This window comes from Jaculus jaculus, chromosome 1 (assembly GCF_020740685.1).
Source record: "Jaculus jaculus isolate mJacJac1 chromosome 1, mJacJac1.mat.Y.cur, whole genome shotgun sequence".
Taxonomy (NCBI): domain Eukaryota; kingdom Metazoa; phylum Chordata; class Mammalia; order Rodentia; family Dipodidae; genus Jaculus; species Jaculus jaculus.
In genome coordinates, this window is record NC_059102.1 from 239,708,368 (window position 1) to 239,722,907 (window position 14,540).

A 14,540-nucleotide genomic window follows, 5' to 3' on the forward strand; every position below is an offset into this window, starting at 1 on the left:
GCGCAGCTACATTATCAGGCCGCCCCCCACCCCGCTTGGCCAGAGCCCGCCAGCTCGAGTCCCGCCGCCAGCGCTCCTGGGGCCGCGCCCGAGTGCCACGCGGCGGAGCCCTGCCTGGGTCGGTGCCCGGGCGCTGGCAGGCAGAGCGCGCGCCGCCCGGGATCCCCTGGCTGCCCGGCTGCGTGAGTGCGCGCCCGCCCGCCACGGCGCGCAGACCCGGTAGGTGTGCCGGGCTGCCCTGAACTAAAGCGCCCACAGGCTCAAGTGTCCGGGAAGGATCCCGGGCTGTCAAAGAGGCCCAGACCCGGTCTGGGGAGGAGCCACCGACGGATCCCCGCCCTGGCACAGCCCCTGGGAAACTTCTGCCTGGATGTGCGCAAACCCGGCTATTTAGGGGCGGGCGAGGGCAGGTGACCCAGGAAAAGAGTAAGGTGGGGTCTTCAGCCAGAGGATGTCCCCACCTCTGAGTTCTAGCCCAGTCGGGCGTATCACCTCTGTTTCCAAATTTTTCTAACACTCGCGATCCCTTTTTCTGAAAAGCCCAAGTCCCTGAGCGCACGCGGACCCTGATGTTCCCGGCGCTCCGGGGTGGTCTCGGTGAGTGCAGGCAGGCAGGAATCCCTGGTGACCACCTCTTTTCCTTTCGTACAAGCAGAGCTTCGGCGTGCCCCCAAGTACCTCTGAAATCCCTCTCTCCGGCCGCACCATGCTTCTGGCACGAATGAACCCGCAGGTGCAACCCGAGCACAGCGGAACGGAGCCGGTGCCCGAGCCGCCTCTGCGGTCCTGCAAAACTGCGGATCTGCTGGTGGTGAAGGAGCGCAACGGCGTCCAGTGCCTCCTGGCGTCCCAGGACAGCGACGCACAGCCCCGCGAGACCTGGGGCAAGAAGATCGACTTCCTGCTATCTGTGGTCGGCTTCGCGGTGGACCTGGCCAATGTGTGGCGCTTCCCCTACCTCTGCTACAAGAACGGTGGCGGTGAGCACACGTTTGGGCTGAGGTTTTCCACTTGAAAGACTCCCTGGCCAGCAGCACTAGCTATGGGAGGGGACCAAGGGATGCACGCAGAGGGTCCAGGAGGAGATAGTGGGTCAAGTCTGGGGTGCCGGAATGAACCGGTTAGGTCTCCCAGAAGTAGAATTGGAGTCCTCTGCGCTAGGGAAATTGAGGTAGGACCTTGGACAGTGATAGGCAAGGCCCTATCGCCAAGGGTTGGGTGAGTGAGCTGCAGGAGGAAGGTGGAGATCCTAGCTCTTGTAGGGCAGCAGAAATGTTTGGAGGTGTGACCGTCAGATGTAAGGCGACCTTCAATAAAGCATTTTCAGCCTTGGGGCAGGGTCCCTGGGCCAAGTGAGAATGGCAGAACTCAGGTCACTTGAGCATTTCAAGGTTAGTGCACCTAGCTTGCCTGGGGTGTGTCACGAGCTGCCAAGATGGAGACACTAGATGCCAAGAGTTGACCTGGGCCTTGAAACAGGAGGCTGGGAAGATTGGGGCAATGCCTCCGCAGGCCCTGGGCACATCGTGGGGGTGGGAAGGAGCCCTGAGAACACACAGTGATGTTGCCAGGCTCTCTCAACCTCCTGCTGGGCTACCAGACTCCATGGCCTCCCTGGAATGAGAGCCCAGAGATCAACTTCAGCTCAGTGAGACAGAGCCCTGGGAAAGCAGTCTTAGGTTGGGACACTGTGCCCTAAGAAGGTGGCTCCTTTCTGAGGGAATTTGTACCTGGGGTGCCCAAATCAACCCAGTCCCACCTCCTTAGTTAAGATGAGCTCAGGGGTGCTCTGCAGAAAGCCAGAAAGAAAAAGAAACAGTGGCACAGATCTAGAAACCTCTCTACCTACTAAGCAACCTTGTAGCTGTGACTCAGGACTTGGGGGTGGTCAGTGAGAAGGAAAGGGACAGTTTGGAGGGGGCCAAAGGCAAGCACATGACCTCATCCCCCTGGGTCCAGGGCTTACAGCTCTCTGTTTCAGTGTGTTCTCTGGACACTTGCTTTGAGATAAGTGACAGAGGTTGTGGAGAGGGTGTGGTCACTGGAAAGGACAGGTGGCCATGAGCAGAGAATGCAGAGTATAGTTGCATCTGTTTTCCCTCCAAGAAAGGTAGCCAAGGCTGGAACTGACAGATGAGGTTGTCCATGATCTCCTTGGGCACTTCCCGAGGTCAGCATGTCCCTGTCAGATGCCCCAAGACAAAGTGGACAGCACTCTTGAGTGTCATGAATGGCTGAGGGCTAGAGCTAGGCCCTTGAATAGTGATGGACAAAGAGAGAAAGGTAAGGAAGGGAAATCTTTCAATACTTGGTGCTAACAGCTCCTGAAAGGATTCTGGGTAGCATTGAATATTCTTGCCCTTGGGGTCTAATGATGGCCAAAAAAAAAAAAAATGGGGGTCAGACTTTCTATATTTGTAACAAACAGGGAGATGATGAATGAAAGGACAGGTTAGGTGACCTTGGGACATGCTGCCTGTCCTTAACGATGGTCTAAGACTGTTTGTCCCTAACACCAGACGCTCTGTCATTAGTCAGCAACATTTCTCCAGGTCTGCTCAGTGTGAGGCACAGTGCTGGGCTCTTTGGGGGTCACCTAGATATATGAAGCACCATTCTGTCTGCCTGCTGCTTTGATCACCAGAAGTCCTCCTTGTCACACTGCAATAAGTCCTCAGAGTTACCTGTGCTTGCTGAAACTCGGGAGTTCTAGATGACCAGCTTGACACGCATCCTACGTAGATACTCCACGGTTGCCATTGACACTGGGCACTAGACCATTGCCACTAATGCACACAGAGCACCTGCTGTGTGCAGGAAAACAGAGCAGGTATCAAGGGACAAAATGTAGCTGAATTGTCACAGGATTCAATTTTTAGGCGAACTTGGCTAAAAGTTTCCTTCCCTAGGTGTGTCAGCCCTTTAGTGGCATATTCTGAATTATTCAGTAATTTCTTTTTCTCATGGGCCCATCTCCCAGCCAGGCTGGGGACACTGAAGGCACACGCTGGAGCTCTGTAATCCCTGATAAGGCCTAAGTCCTGGGAATGTGGCCGAAGATGCTCCACAAACTTGTACTGAATAAATAAATTTAATGAAATGATCCAAGAATCCATAGACCTATTGGCGTATTCGCAAACATCATGAACCCCAGAAACATCATGCTAACTAACAAAATGGTTAGACTGTGTATATGTATGTGTGTGCGCATGTGCGTGTGCGTGCATGTGTATGTGTGTCAGCCTAGACATTAGGCATCTTTGCTGTCAAGTTCTGTGTTCAAGTTTCTAGTTATATTATCTGGGGCACAATCCTCCGTTTCCTCATCTATTAATGCAAATGATGATGCTTGACTTACAAGGCGGTTGAGGGCTAAGTGCAGCAATGTCCGTGGAGAGGCCGCATAGAGGATGGCTTGGGAAAGATGGCCACTGCCCTTTATCACTATGGCCATTAGGATGATGTAGAAAATGCATGGGAAAGGGCTATCTCAAGGAAGGGCTGGCCCTGCGGAGGTAGGCCGGCTTGACAGGGACTCATCTGCTCTGGATACAGAAGACAGAGACAAGCAGGATTACCGCATGCACCTGGGGCAGGCTCCCCAAAAGAAGAGGGCAGGCTGGCTGAAGGGCAAGCCAGGAGAGATAAGGGTGAGAGGCAAGTTGGGGCTGGGCAGCTGAGGCCTTGAATGCTGGCCTAAGGGGTGGGGCCGCTCTACCAGTGAATTTCTGTTTCAGAGTAGGCTGTCTGCAATAGGCCAGAAGGGTAGTACATGTTCCTCTAACCCCTCCCCTCCCTACTCAGGGGATGCTCAGCTGCCCCTGTGCGCTTGGTCTCTGCTGAGTCCTCCTCCTGCTCTTTGGGGATAGATTCTCACGCAGTAATTCTGAATGGAGCCCGAAATACGGACAAGCCAACTGGTATTTCTGGAATCGTGGTAGAAGCCAAACATCCCAACCTTGCCACACATTGTGAAGCTCAGGCATTACCAAGTCTACTCTCAAAATTCCTCAAAATCCCTGGTATAAAGGGGCATGAGCTTAGATGACCTCCACAACTCATTGCTTCCTGATGCCCTGGTTATAGCTGCAACCAAGCCAGGCTTCACCATCCTGTCCTTCCTCTACTGGCACCTGGTCTATGTGCTCTTTCAGTGCCAGTGTTAACAGAGAACTCTCCAAGTCTGACTGCTTGTGCTGGCCCAGACTGGAGAGTGTTTTGAAATGATGAAGATGCCAATGGTTAAGGCCCCTGGCTAATATTTTCTGAATGAATTGCTGGCCAGGATCAGCCTGTCTGAACATCTTCCTGATGATCAGCTGTTGGGATGGCAGAATACAGGTTCTAGATCTTTCCCTCTGAACCCTGGGATCATGGTCTGTGATGGGCCCAGGAAGGATTCATCAAGTAGGTCACTGGGTGCCAGGGAAGAGCCCCTATAAGGTGGACTGTTCAATGCTGCTGCTGTTTGGAGTACAACATGGTGAACAGGCTGCTCTGGGTTGTTGAGGTGGCTCTGTGGATTTTAGGGTCCGGGGTTTGAATCAGAGTGTGGCATTTGCCAGAAATGTGGCCTTGGACAAGTCACATGCTAGATCTGAGCCTCAATTTCCTTATGCAGAAAGGGGAAATAACCTCAAGACCTTTCCGTGGGGGCAGAGGGCATCATAGGTGCTCAGGAAAGAGAGATGCTATTTCTCTCTTTTTCTTTTTGTTTTATTAAGGTAGTATCTCACTCTATCCCAGGCTGACCTGGAATCACTATGTAGTCCTAGGCTAGCCTCAAACTCATGGCAATCCTCCTACCTCTGCCTCCCGAGTGCTGGGATGAAAGGCATGTGCCACCACGCCCGGCCAGAGGTGCTATTTCTTGTCATTGCTCCATGACACCGGTAGCCTTTGGTCCCAGGCATGGGATGAGGTCCTGATTCTGGAAGAGACAGAAATTGTCTGGGAGGAAATCAATGAAGGAAACAGGGCTGAGAAGTAACACTTAGCCCTGAGACCCTGGCATGGCAGAGAGACTTAGAAGGTATGAACCTGGCTTCACCTGTATTCTGGGAACTTGACTTGTGTCACTGTAGGCCTCTCTCCTGCACAATGGGCTTAGCATGGAGTCCCATGAGAGGCTGTGGTTCTGAGTCCCCAAGGGACTTCTCATCTTTCTCCAAGTTACCCACAAGCCTTTGGGCCACCTCTCTGCCTAAATGCCTGGAATCATCAGGGTAGTGGATGGTACTGCTGAATGAAGCTTCCCAATTTAGTGCCTTCCCATGTAGGCTGGGTGCCGGGATGTCAGTGCATGGGCTTGCCTAGCTACACTCACTCTCAGCTCAGATGAGAGGCTCCCCAGAAGTCAAGCCTGCAGCAGGAGTGAGGTATAAATCTGGGCTCACCCATATGATTCAACCTACCACTTGGAGCTGGCCAAAAGGAGCTGGATGACTCTTCCCAACTAGATGGGGTTTAATGAGAAAAAAGAAGTCACATCCTAACCTGTGGTCCAAAATCTAAGTGCCTAAGCAAGGATGGCAGCACAAGAGAAGAGAAGAAAGCCCCAGGGCTTTGAATAGCGGCACCCTTCATGGGAGTTCCTGCACACACTTGTTTACTCAGCAAGAACTCATTGCCTAAATGCTCTCCATATGCCAGGAGGACAGGCATGAGCAGAGGGCAATCCCTGCCTCTAGGGCGTGTGCACTCCACTGCACATATCCTAAGACTTAATGTCATTTTAGACTTCACTCCTGAAAGAATTCTGAGGTCCTTCCATCTTTGTGGGTCCTATTTCCCTCTGCATTTTGTTTTGTTTTGTTTTTTGAAGTAGGGTCTCCTCTAGCCCAGGCTGACCCGGAATTCACTTGGTCATATCAGGGTGTCCTTGAACTCACGATGATCCTCCTACCTCTGCCTCACAAGTGCTGGGATTAAGGGCGTGTGCCACCACACCGGCTCTATTTCCCTCTGTAATGTAGTTCTGAGAACCTGACACATCCTTCAAGTTTGTTTCTTTGCGTGATCGGTAGAGGACATGGGATACCAGAATAGTCCAGGATCTTTGTCTAAAGTCACAGCTTTATTAGTCCAGATGTGACAGTAGCAGGAGAATTGCTACATAAAGAGAAGTAGCCCCAAAACTCCTTTTCTAGAAGCCCGCTGGAGTCCATGGAGGAGCTGGATTCCATCTGTCCTGGCAGTGGCTGTGTTTCCTCTTTATTTTATTTTATTTTTTTTATACTCATGGAAGCTGTTAATAAATTTTTTTTTAATTTTTTTTTTTATTTGAGAGCGACAGACACAGAGAGAAAGACAGATAGAGGGAGAGAGAGAGAATGGGCGCGCCAGGGCTTCCAGCCTCTGCAAAGGAACTCCAGACGCGTGCGCCCCCTTGTGCATCTGGCTAACGTGGGACCTGGGGAACCGAGCCTCGAACCGGGGTCCTTAGGCTTCACAGGCAAGCGCTTAACCGCTCAACCATCTCTCCAGCCCTGTGTTTCCTCTTTAGGGCTGTCCCCGGTCTCGAAGCTAAGAGAGGAAGTCAGCTTGAGACAATGTGTAGGCAAGGGAGTCATGCCACACTGGGCTGAAAGAAAAAAAGCCAGTTCCCAGCCTTTTGTGTAGCATTCTCTTAAACACCAGGAATGTATGTAATATAGATGGCTTTTGGTGGGTCAGCAAAGACCAGGGATTGAACAGAGAGATACAATGCCCCTCTTACTCTGGCTGAGATAAATCCAGGAGGACAGGCCATCAGTAATCACTGAAAGATTTAGGAAGAAGGCAAGTCCGGGGGAGTTGCTGTATAGCACTGGCCCAGTGCCCCATCTCCAACAGAGACTCTGTGTTGCCAAACTTGGGCTATCTAGGCATGACTTGGCATAGGCATAGCATGTTTTCCAGCAGAAGTGGGTACAGGAAGCCAGATGTTTGGTAAAGACTGAAGGGCCCCAAAGGCTCAGCATTGCCTGAATAAAAAAGACCCACTTGTTTCTTTCTCTGTAGGCAGAATAGAAGAGAGGTTAAAGGGAAGGCAGCGGGTGGAGGCCACCGCAGAGGGTCGAGGTTAGAGGAAGATGTGTAGGAAAGGGGGAAAATTTGGTGAAGGAGAGGAAGAAGTGCTGGATAGGGAAGAGGCTTGGAAATCCAATGGGAAATCCAAGCTGCCCTCTGCTCTGTAGCAGGGACGGTCCCTTACACTTGTCCGGCAGCGCTGAGGATGCTGGGATTGTAGATGCTGACTGTGGTCAGTCTTTGCAGGGGAATGGAATGGAATGGAATGGGGCCTCGGGTGGAGAGCTGACATCTGACGTCTGAGGGCTGAGACCTCCTCACCTCAGGGGACCATGTACTTCATTTCCAACGGGGATTCTGAGTGGCATCAGGGAAGCCAGAACAGAGCTGTCTGCAGCCTGGGCTGTCCCTTTTCCTTCTCTTGTTTAAAATCAGCACACCTGTTTGGACACAAGGAGGAGTAGCTAGCCTTACCTGGGACAGGGACATGAGCCCAAGGTATCTTTTCCAGCCTGGGGTCCTGGGAGCCTGGTGTACATGACTATGTCCCACAAAGGGCCTGGCCAACTACATGGCAAGCCTCCTCTTGCTGTTTCTAGTCACCAAAGGTGCTTCCTCTGGCCATATGTATGATCACAGGACACTGTTCCTGTTGACAGGGCCCCTACCTACTGCCCATGGCTTCACCTCTGTCATCTGGAATTCTTACAGTACATCAGTGACACAGGTGCCATGGTCCTTATTCACAAAGGGGGCTTCTAAGACTCAGGGAAGGACTGTTCATATGAGGACTCACGACCATAAAGAGCAGGGCTGGGCATCAGGATCATCCCTAGCTCTAAACAACAGGGCTTCCCTTGGGCCCTAGGATTTAAAGAACCCAGCTCTACCCTGCTCCTCTTCCCATTGACATCAGGCCAGGCCGGAAGGCCTGCCTACCTAGAACTCTGTCCTGACCCCCACCACACTCCAGGCTCCCAGCTCTTCAAGTCTCTGCATAAAGTCCCAAGGCTCCTTTCAGGTATGCACAGGCCTCCTGCTTGGCTTCTTGTTGTGTAATGTATACTGTCATCGTTTCTGTGCCTTTTGTGAAGCATTCTCTTAAACACCAGGAATGTATGTAATATAGATGGCTTTTGGTGGGTCAGCAAAGACCAGGGATTGAACAGAGAGATACAATACTCCTCTTACTCTGGCTGAGATAAATCCAGGAGGACAGGCCATCAGTAATCACTGAAAGATTTAGGAAGAAGGCAAGTCCGGGGGAGTTGGTGTTGGGGAAGATAGAGGCTGTGAGTTCAGACAAGTGGCAGGAAAGCCCACAGCTTCTCATATGGCTGAATGGGGCTGAACCTGTAGGGCTCCCTCAAGACTACCAGGGTCTAGCCCAGAGCCCAAAGCGCTCAGAATCCTACATTTGAACTCTATAACAGAACGATGACAAAGGTCTTCTTGTCAAAGAGGGAAGACATAGGGATTAGTTAACAGTTGTAGCTGGATTTGTCATCTTGAGCTATGTCTGTATGAGTACTGAAGACCTCCCTGGTGCCTGTGCCCTTGCCCTGCAAGTGTCCAGCCTCCTCCTGTGGACAACCCTGCCTCCTAAGTAATGACTCACCCTCTCTTGAATTCTAGAAACTAGCCCTTGGAGTGCTGGTTGGACAGAAACCTGGCTACCCTAGGCATTAGACAAGGTTTTCTTGGGTTCTGGCGGTCAGCGACAGCCTGTAGCTGAGCTCCGGACATCCGGGGAACCGCTGTGTTTTTCACTTAGTGAACTTGTCAGAGTGTGGCCAGGATGCAGCTCAAAGAATCCTATCCTCAGGGAACTCTTTCTTCTGCAACCTTCCCTGACCATACTGCCTTCCCCTCACCCAAGTTCCCCCCAGGCTCGGGCTTCTCTTCCTCCCAGCCCCTTCCTGCCCTGCTCCTTTTTCTCGGGTCCTCCTCCCTAGCCTTGGTAATCTTAGTGGCCACTAGGTTCCCTTCCTGAGGACTTGTCATTCACACAGAGGATTCCAGAACCTCTTGTGGCCAGGGGGAGGGGCTCCTCTGTAATGGTGGGGTGTCTGGAAGCATGAATGACCCTGATGAGATAATTCCTTTTTATTTTTACTAAACCCATCACAGTCCACAGACCAATCTCTTTCACGGTGGAGTTTTTTTTTTTCCTTGTCAGGTGGTATGACTGTGTCTGTGCTATAAAGATCTAGGTAGATCATTGCATGAGCATGTGCACCTTTACAGTTATGACCATGCAGATGTTCTGGGGATCTCTGAGGACCTGAGCACCTGGGGAGGTATGTCTGTACACCCTGTACTTACACCGACAAAATAGTCCAGATCCATAGAGGGATTCTGGATTTGAGGCACATGAGACTTTCAGGCCTTGTGTGAGGCTGGTGATAGCCAGCCTCCTGATAGGGAAGCTATCCAGGACCACGAGGACACAGCAGTGACAGGCCCTGATAGGCCAGCACCATCTGACAGGCAGCCGAGAGCACCCACAGCAACCAAGAAGCTATTGCAGGGTTCCTCATAAGGAGGTGCCCGGGATCCACCTCAGAAACTTCTAAAGGCCCTTTCTGCATCTGCAGCCACACTCCTGTTTCTTCCTGCAAGAGCCCTTAAGCACACTGCTCTCTTAGCAGAAGGCACTGGCCACTGGACAGCTTTATGGTTTTCATTCACGCACAACCATGTCACCATGGTTGAGTCTCGTGGACCTATTTCTTTTGATGTTTTGGCTTGCTTACAGAGAGCTACAGCTCCCAAAGGCCCATCAGTGCCTCTCCCCCAACCCCCCCTTGTGCTATGTAGACAGTAGGAGAAGAGATGGTTGGGTCTCAAACTGGACAATTCCCCTGCTTGTTGGCAGGCCATTAGAGGTTTAGAATTGAGACCACTGGCCGGAATGAGAAGCCTAGTGAATTGTCTGATGATGTTCTTTTTTGACCTTGCCCTTGACTGTGTAGGAAAAAAAAAAAAAATGGAGTAACCAGTGGCAAATCCTAGAGTCAAGATCTGAGTAATGACTCTCTGTGTTTTCCTCTCCACTACTCCCTCAATCCAGTGCCTTTAGTTTCCAGGCCCACTGAACTGTTCAGGACCTCATTTCCCAACCCTTCACTCCCAACTCCAGGCCCCTGAGTGGGGCTCAGGCAGACCCAGGTTTGAAGTCAAGCTGGAATGCTTGCTAGTGAGAATAAACAACTTGACTTTTCTAAGCCCCTATAGCCTTGCTTATAAAATAGGAGTAGAGAGAATTATCTCTGAGGGATAGTTTTCAATGAATACTTATCTATAAAACCTGTGTGGCCATCATTAGCTGGGTGCTTATTAAATGATACATTTACCTTCATCAACCCCACCATCACTGTCAGCCCTAGGTGAACGGGTGCCAGGCTATCCCTCCGTGTGAGGGAGGAGGGGCATAGGATAACCAAAGAAAGGAGAACTTTGGCACAAGGCATTTCAAACAGGCCCAGCCTGGAGTAGAGTTTGGAGAGCTGGGCTAACCTATGGTAGTCAGACCAAGTGGCTCAGCTGGTCCCAGATTCCCAAATATTCTTCCTCTTACATCCCATTCTGACTTGTGTCTTTCATTTAAAATGTAGGGTGTGGGCTGGATGGATTGCTTAGTGGTTAAGACATTTGCCTGCAAAGCCAAAGGACCCAGGTCTGATTCCCCAGGACCCATGTTAGCCAGATGCACAAGGGGGTGCATGTGTCTGGAGTTCATTTGCACTGGTTGGAGGCCCTGGAGTACCCATTCTCTCTCTGTGTGTCTCTTTCTCTCCATCTTTCTCTGTCAAATAAATAAATAATAAATTATTTTTTTTCAAATGTAGGGCATGTGAAAACAACCCCAGAGTTCCGGTGCCAGGCAGGTCTGGGTCTGAATACACAGTCCCTCACAAGATGCATATGCTTAGTGAAGTCATGTACTTCCCCAAGCCTCACATTCCTCTTTCGGAAGATGAACACAGTGCTTGCTTCCTGCCAGGGGAATGGCGGGTTGTACACACGAGCCTCATGAGACTAGTGCCCTACCTGATATGTAAGAGGTATGCCTTCCCAGTAGTCATGCCTACTCCTCATGTGGGCTCACCTTCTGCCAGGAAGGACTTCATTCCTATCACATCAGGGCCACTCGCTCACAGTCATGCAGTGTCCCTAAGAACCTGGGCTGCCTAAGAGAAGGCCGAGCATGTGGATTGCTAGGTGAGTGTGGCCCTGTACACCACGGGCACGTTCTAGTGCAAAGACTGTGAGTTCGAGGCCACCCTGAGACTACAGAGTGAATTCCAGGTCAGCCTGGACTAGAGTGAAACCTTACCTGAAAAACAATTAAAAGAAAAGAAAGGCTGTGATGAGCTTGGCTTTGTGGAGCTGTTGTAAAGATTGACTGAAGCTTGGCATGGAACATCCTGCACCATATCAGGGGCTCAGCAAGTGCAAATAGCCGGAATCTGTGTTAAAATGGGCAGATGTTGCCATCTTTACCATGTTTATTTCCCAGTTTTCTTGTTTTCCCAGGATGGATGGATCAGAGATTTCCAAGGGTATGGCCTCCTAATTAAAAGCCAATGTCAGAAGGATTGTCCCAAAGGTTATTTGCTGTCTATGGGTAGCTATCTTCTCTGGTCAGTCTTGAACTTCTGGCCCCTTTGCCTTCAACTTCCTACAATAAGGCAAGACCCATGGGTTGAAAGGCCTGAAGGAGAATCCTGGTTCTGCCACCTACCAGCAGTGCCATTAGGAACAAGTGGTCTCTCTTTTCTCCTCAGGAAGGGACAAAATGAATTGCACTGCTGTTAGACTCAGAGGAATCCAATGAGATCAGGTTTGGGATCACATAAGAACCTAACAATGATAATAGATGAGAAAAGTAAAAACCCAGTGACATTACTTTAGGCCATGTATATTCCTCTCTGGCCTCAGTGTTCTTGCTTATCAAAGGAAAGTCTGGGACTGGAGAGATGACTTAGTGGTTAAGGCATTTGCCTGTGAAGGCAAAGGACCCAGGTTCAATTCCCCAGGACCCACACAAGCAACATACACAAGTAGTACATGCATCTGGAGTTCATTTGCAGTGGCGAGAGGCCCTGGCATGCCCATTCTCTCTGTGTCTGTCTCTCTTCTCTCTATATCTCTCTGCTTGCAAATATATAAATAAAATTTTCAAAAGGAAAGTCTGGGGTCACGCTGGCCTCCCCAGAGTGATAGTTCACCAAAGGAAAGGTGCTGGCTTAGGTACACTGGGTGAAGGCTACGCCCTGTGGGACTTCATGGCATGTACTGTGCACCAGTGACTAGAAGATGTGAAACAAACCTACATAGCTTTGCGTAACATGGATTTTACTCATTTGACTGTAGAACTGCATAATTAGGATTAGTACTGCTTCCATTTTTTCCCTGCTATTATTTTCATTAACTGTTCCATATAACTCCAATGCCAAAAATACTCCTTCAGAAACAGCCGAGCGAGCAGACAAATGGACCCTCACAGTAATTCTCCGGTTGTTGCAGACATTGCCTGGAGCCTTCAAGAGGCAGGCCACTAGCAGGTCAAACTCTGCCTCTGTCCCGCAGGTGCCTTCCTGATACCGTACACACTGTTCCTCATCATCGCCGGGATGCCTCTGTTCTACATGGAGCTGGCTCTGGGGCAGTACAACCGGGAAGGGGCAGCCACCGTGTGGAAGATCTGCCCTTTATTCAAAGGTAAGCAGGGTCTGGGAAATGTCAAAGGTTTCCCTCCTCCACCCCCGAAGCTTTTCTTAGTGCCCTCAGGGGATCTTCTCCAACAATGAGACCTAAGGGGCAGTAACTTTCATGTGGGGTTCAATGCCTTAACAAGGTCATGTGTTCCCACCATTCAGTTACATAGAGACTTGGCATTTCAGGCAGAGCATTAAGCCTGGGTTCCAGGATAGGCTGTATTAGCGAGGAGAGAAGAGATGGAGAGAGAGGAAGAAAGGAAAGAAAGAGAGGGAGAGAGATTGAGATTTTATTTTTATGTATGCAGAGATATCAGAAGTCCCTGTTCTCTCTTGCTTTCATGGCAGACATGATAGTTGATCACAGATGTTTCAAGCTCAGACAGGAAACTGCCTCTAGAAAGTTTACTAGAATAGCCACATTCATTGACTATAGCTGGTATGAAAGATGAATCGACTTGCATATGGACTTAGAACAAGTCTGTAGGAAGTGGCCATGACAGCTGCCATTCCTTGTCCTCTCGGACAGCTGGGAGAAGGGTGTGGAGCAAGGCCTCGTGTCTCTGAAGCACTGGTGATTCTGAGGACAAACATGGTTCCCAGGAGCCTCTTCTCACCAGACAAGTGTCCCTTGAGCGCCATCTGTGTCCTGCAGCAAAGACAGGTGGATGCCAAAGCTGGTTATGCTCAAACTGACTTTCTAAGTTTTTAAAAGCTATTACTTGCTGGGATTGGTGGTGCATGCCTTTAATCATCACTGTGAGTTTGAGGCCAGCCTGAGACTACATAGTGAATTCCAGGTCAGCCTGAAACCCTACCTCAAAAAACCAACAACAACAAAATTATCACTTATTGTGAAGTTAGTATGTAAAGTGACGGATGTCAGTATACTTTGATTTATGAGTTGTCACCGAAGTCTAGGGATCTGGTCAGATATAGATTGATCCAGCTGCCTAACTAGCACTGTCTGGAATCTCTCGTTCTCTCTCTCTCTCTCTCTCTCTCTCTCTCTCTCTTTTTCTATCGGCCTCAAGTATGTTTTCTTCCTTGTTAGTATCATTCCTGGGTACATTCTTATCAACTGCTAGCAAAGACTGCTATAAACAACTACATGGTTAAATTATACCAAGTTCAGCAAATGAAAACAATCAAACAAATGAACAAACACCAACAATAAATCATTTTATATTCAAGGCCCCAAAGAAGACTCTCCCTGGTTTGGTGTTAGTCATATGACTGTGTCCAGCCAATCGCTGTTGGCTATGGAGAAGCAGCATTCTGAGTGGCCAGGCTGCTACATGAAGGAAAGGTCAGGGTTTCCCTCACCCAAACCCCACAGGCAAGCATTGTTTAAGGATAATCCGGCAATGCTGAGCATACAAGAAAATTGTCTACTCTAGGCAGAGCCATTAAAGTATCCTTCCAGAAGCTTCCAAGACATACTGACAAGTGGTGTATTATCACACGAAGCATGTAGTTGAGGGGGCCCAGGGCTCACCGTGGGCTGAGATCCAATCAGGAGTGTTTTGTTTAGGCTTTCCAGAAACAGTTCCTGGCAAGGATTGAAGTAGGAGGAGTTATCTGGGAAGGTGAGAGGGTCTGCAGGAGGCAGCTTATAAAAGGGTGGGTTATCTGGCCAGCTCTATGTTTGGCAAGGAGAGAGAATGTATAACACACCCTGGGCCATCCTGTCCAAGAGGCCAGGGAGTGGGGTGGAGTGTTTCCAACTCCTGACATGACGTTAGGCCCTGGCACTTCCGCCTTGCCTGATGAGTGGGCAGATAAGGTGACAGTGTCCAGAGAGAG

At 50.2% G+C, this 14,540-nt stretch overlaps 1 protein-coding gene across 1 annotated transcript in view; it reads left to right on the forward strand.

Annotated features, from left to right (window-relative positions):
• The first annotated feature begins 596 nt into the window (after positions 1-596).
• Slc6a2 (solute carrier family 6 member 2) overlaps positions 597-14,540 on the forward strand; it is a 43,629-nt gene continuing 29,685 nt past the window's right edge. The window contains exons 1-2 of the mRNA XM_004664867.2: positions 597-980; positions 12,607-12,738. Of these exons, the coding sequence (XP_004664924.1) occupies positions 707-980; positions 12,607-12,738 (406 nt within the window). The 5' untranslated portion in view covers positions 597-706. The remainder of the gene's footprint in view (positions 981-12,606; positions 12,739-14,540) is intronic.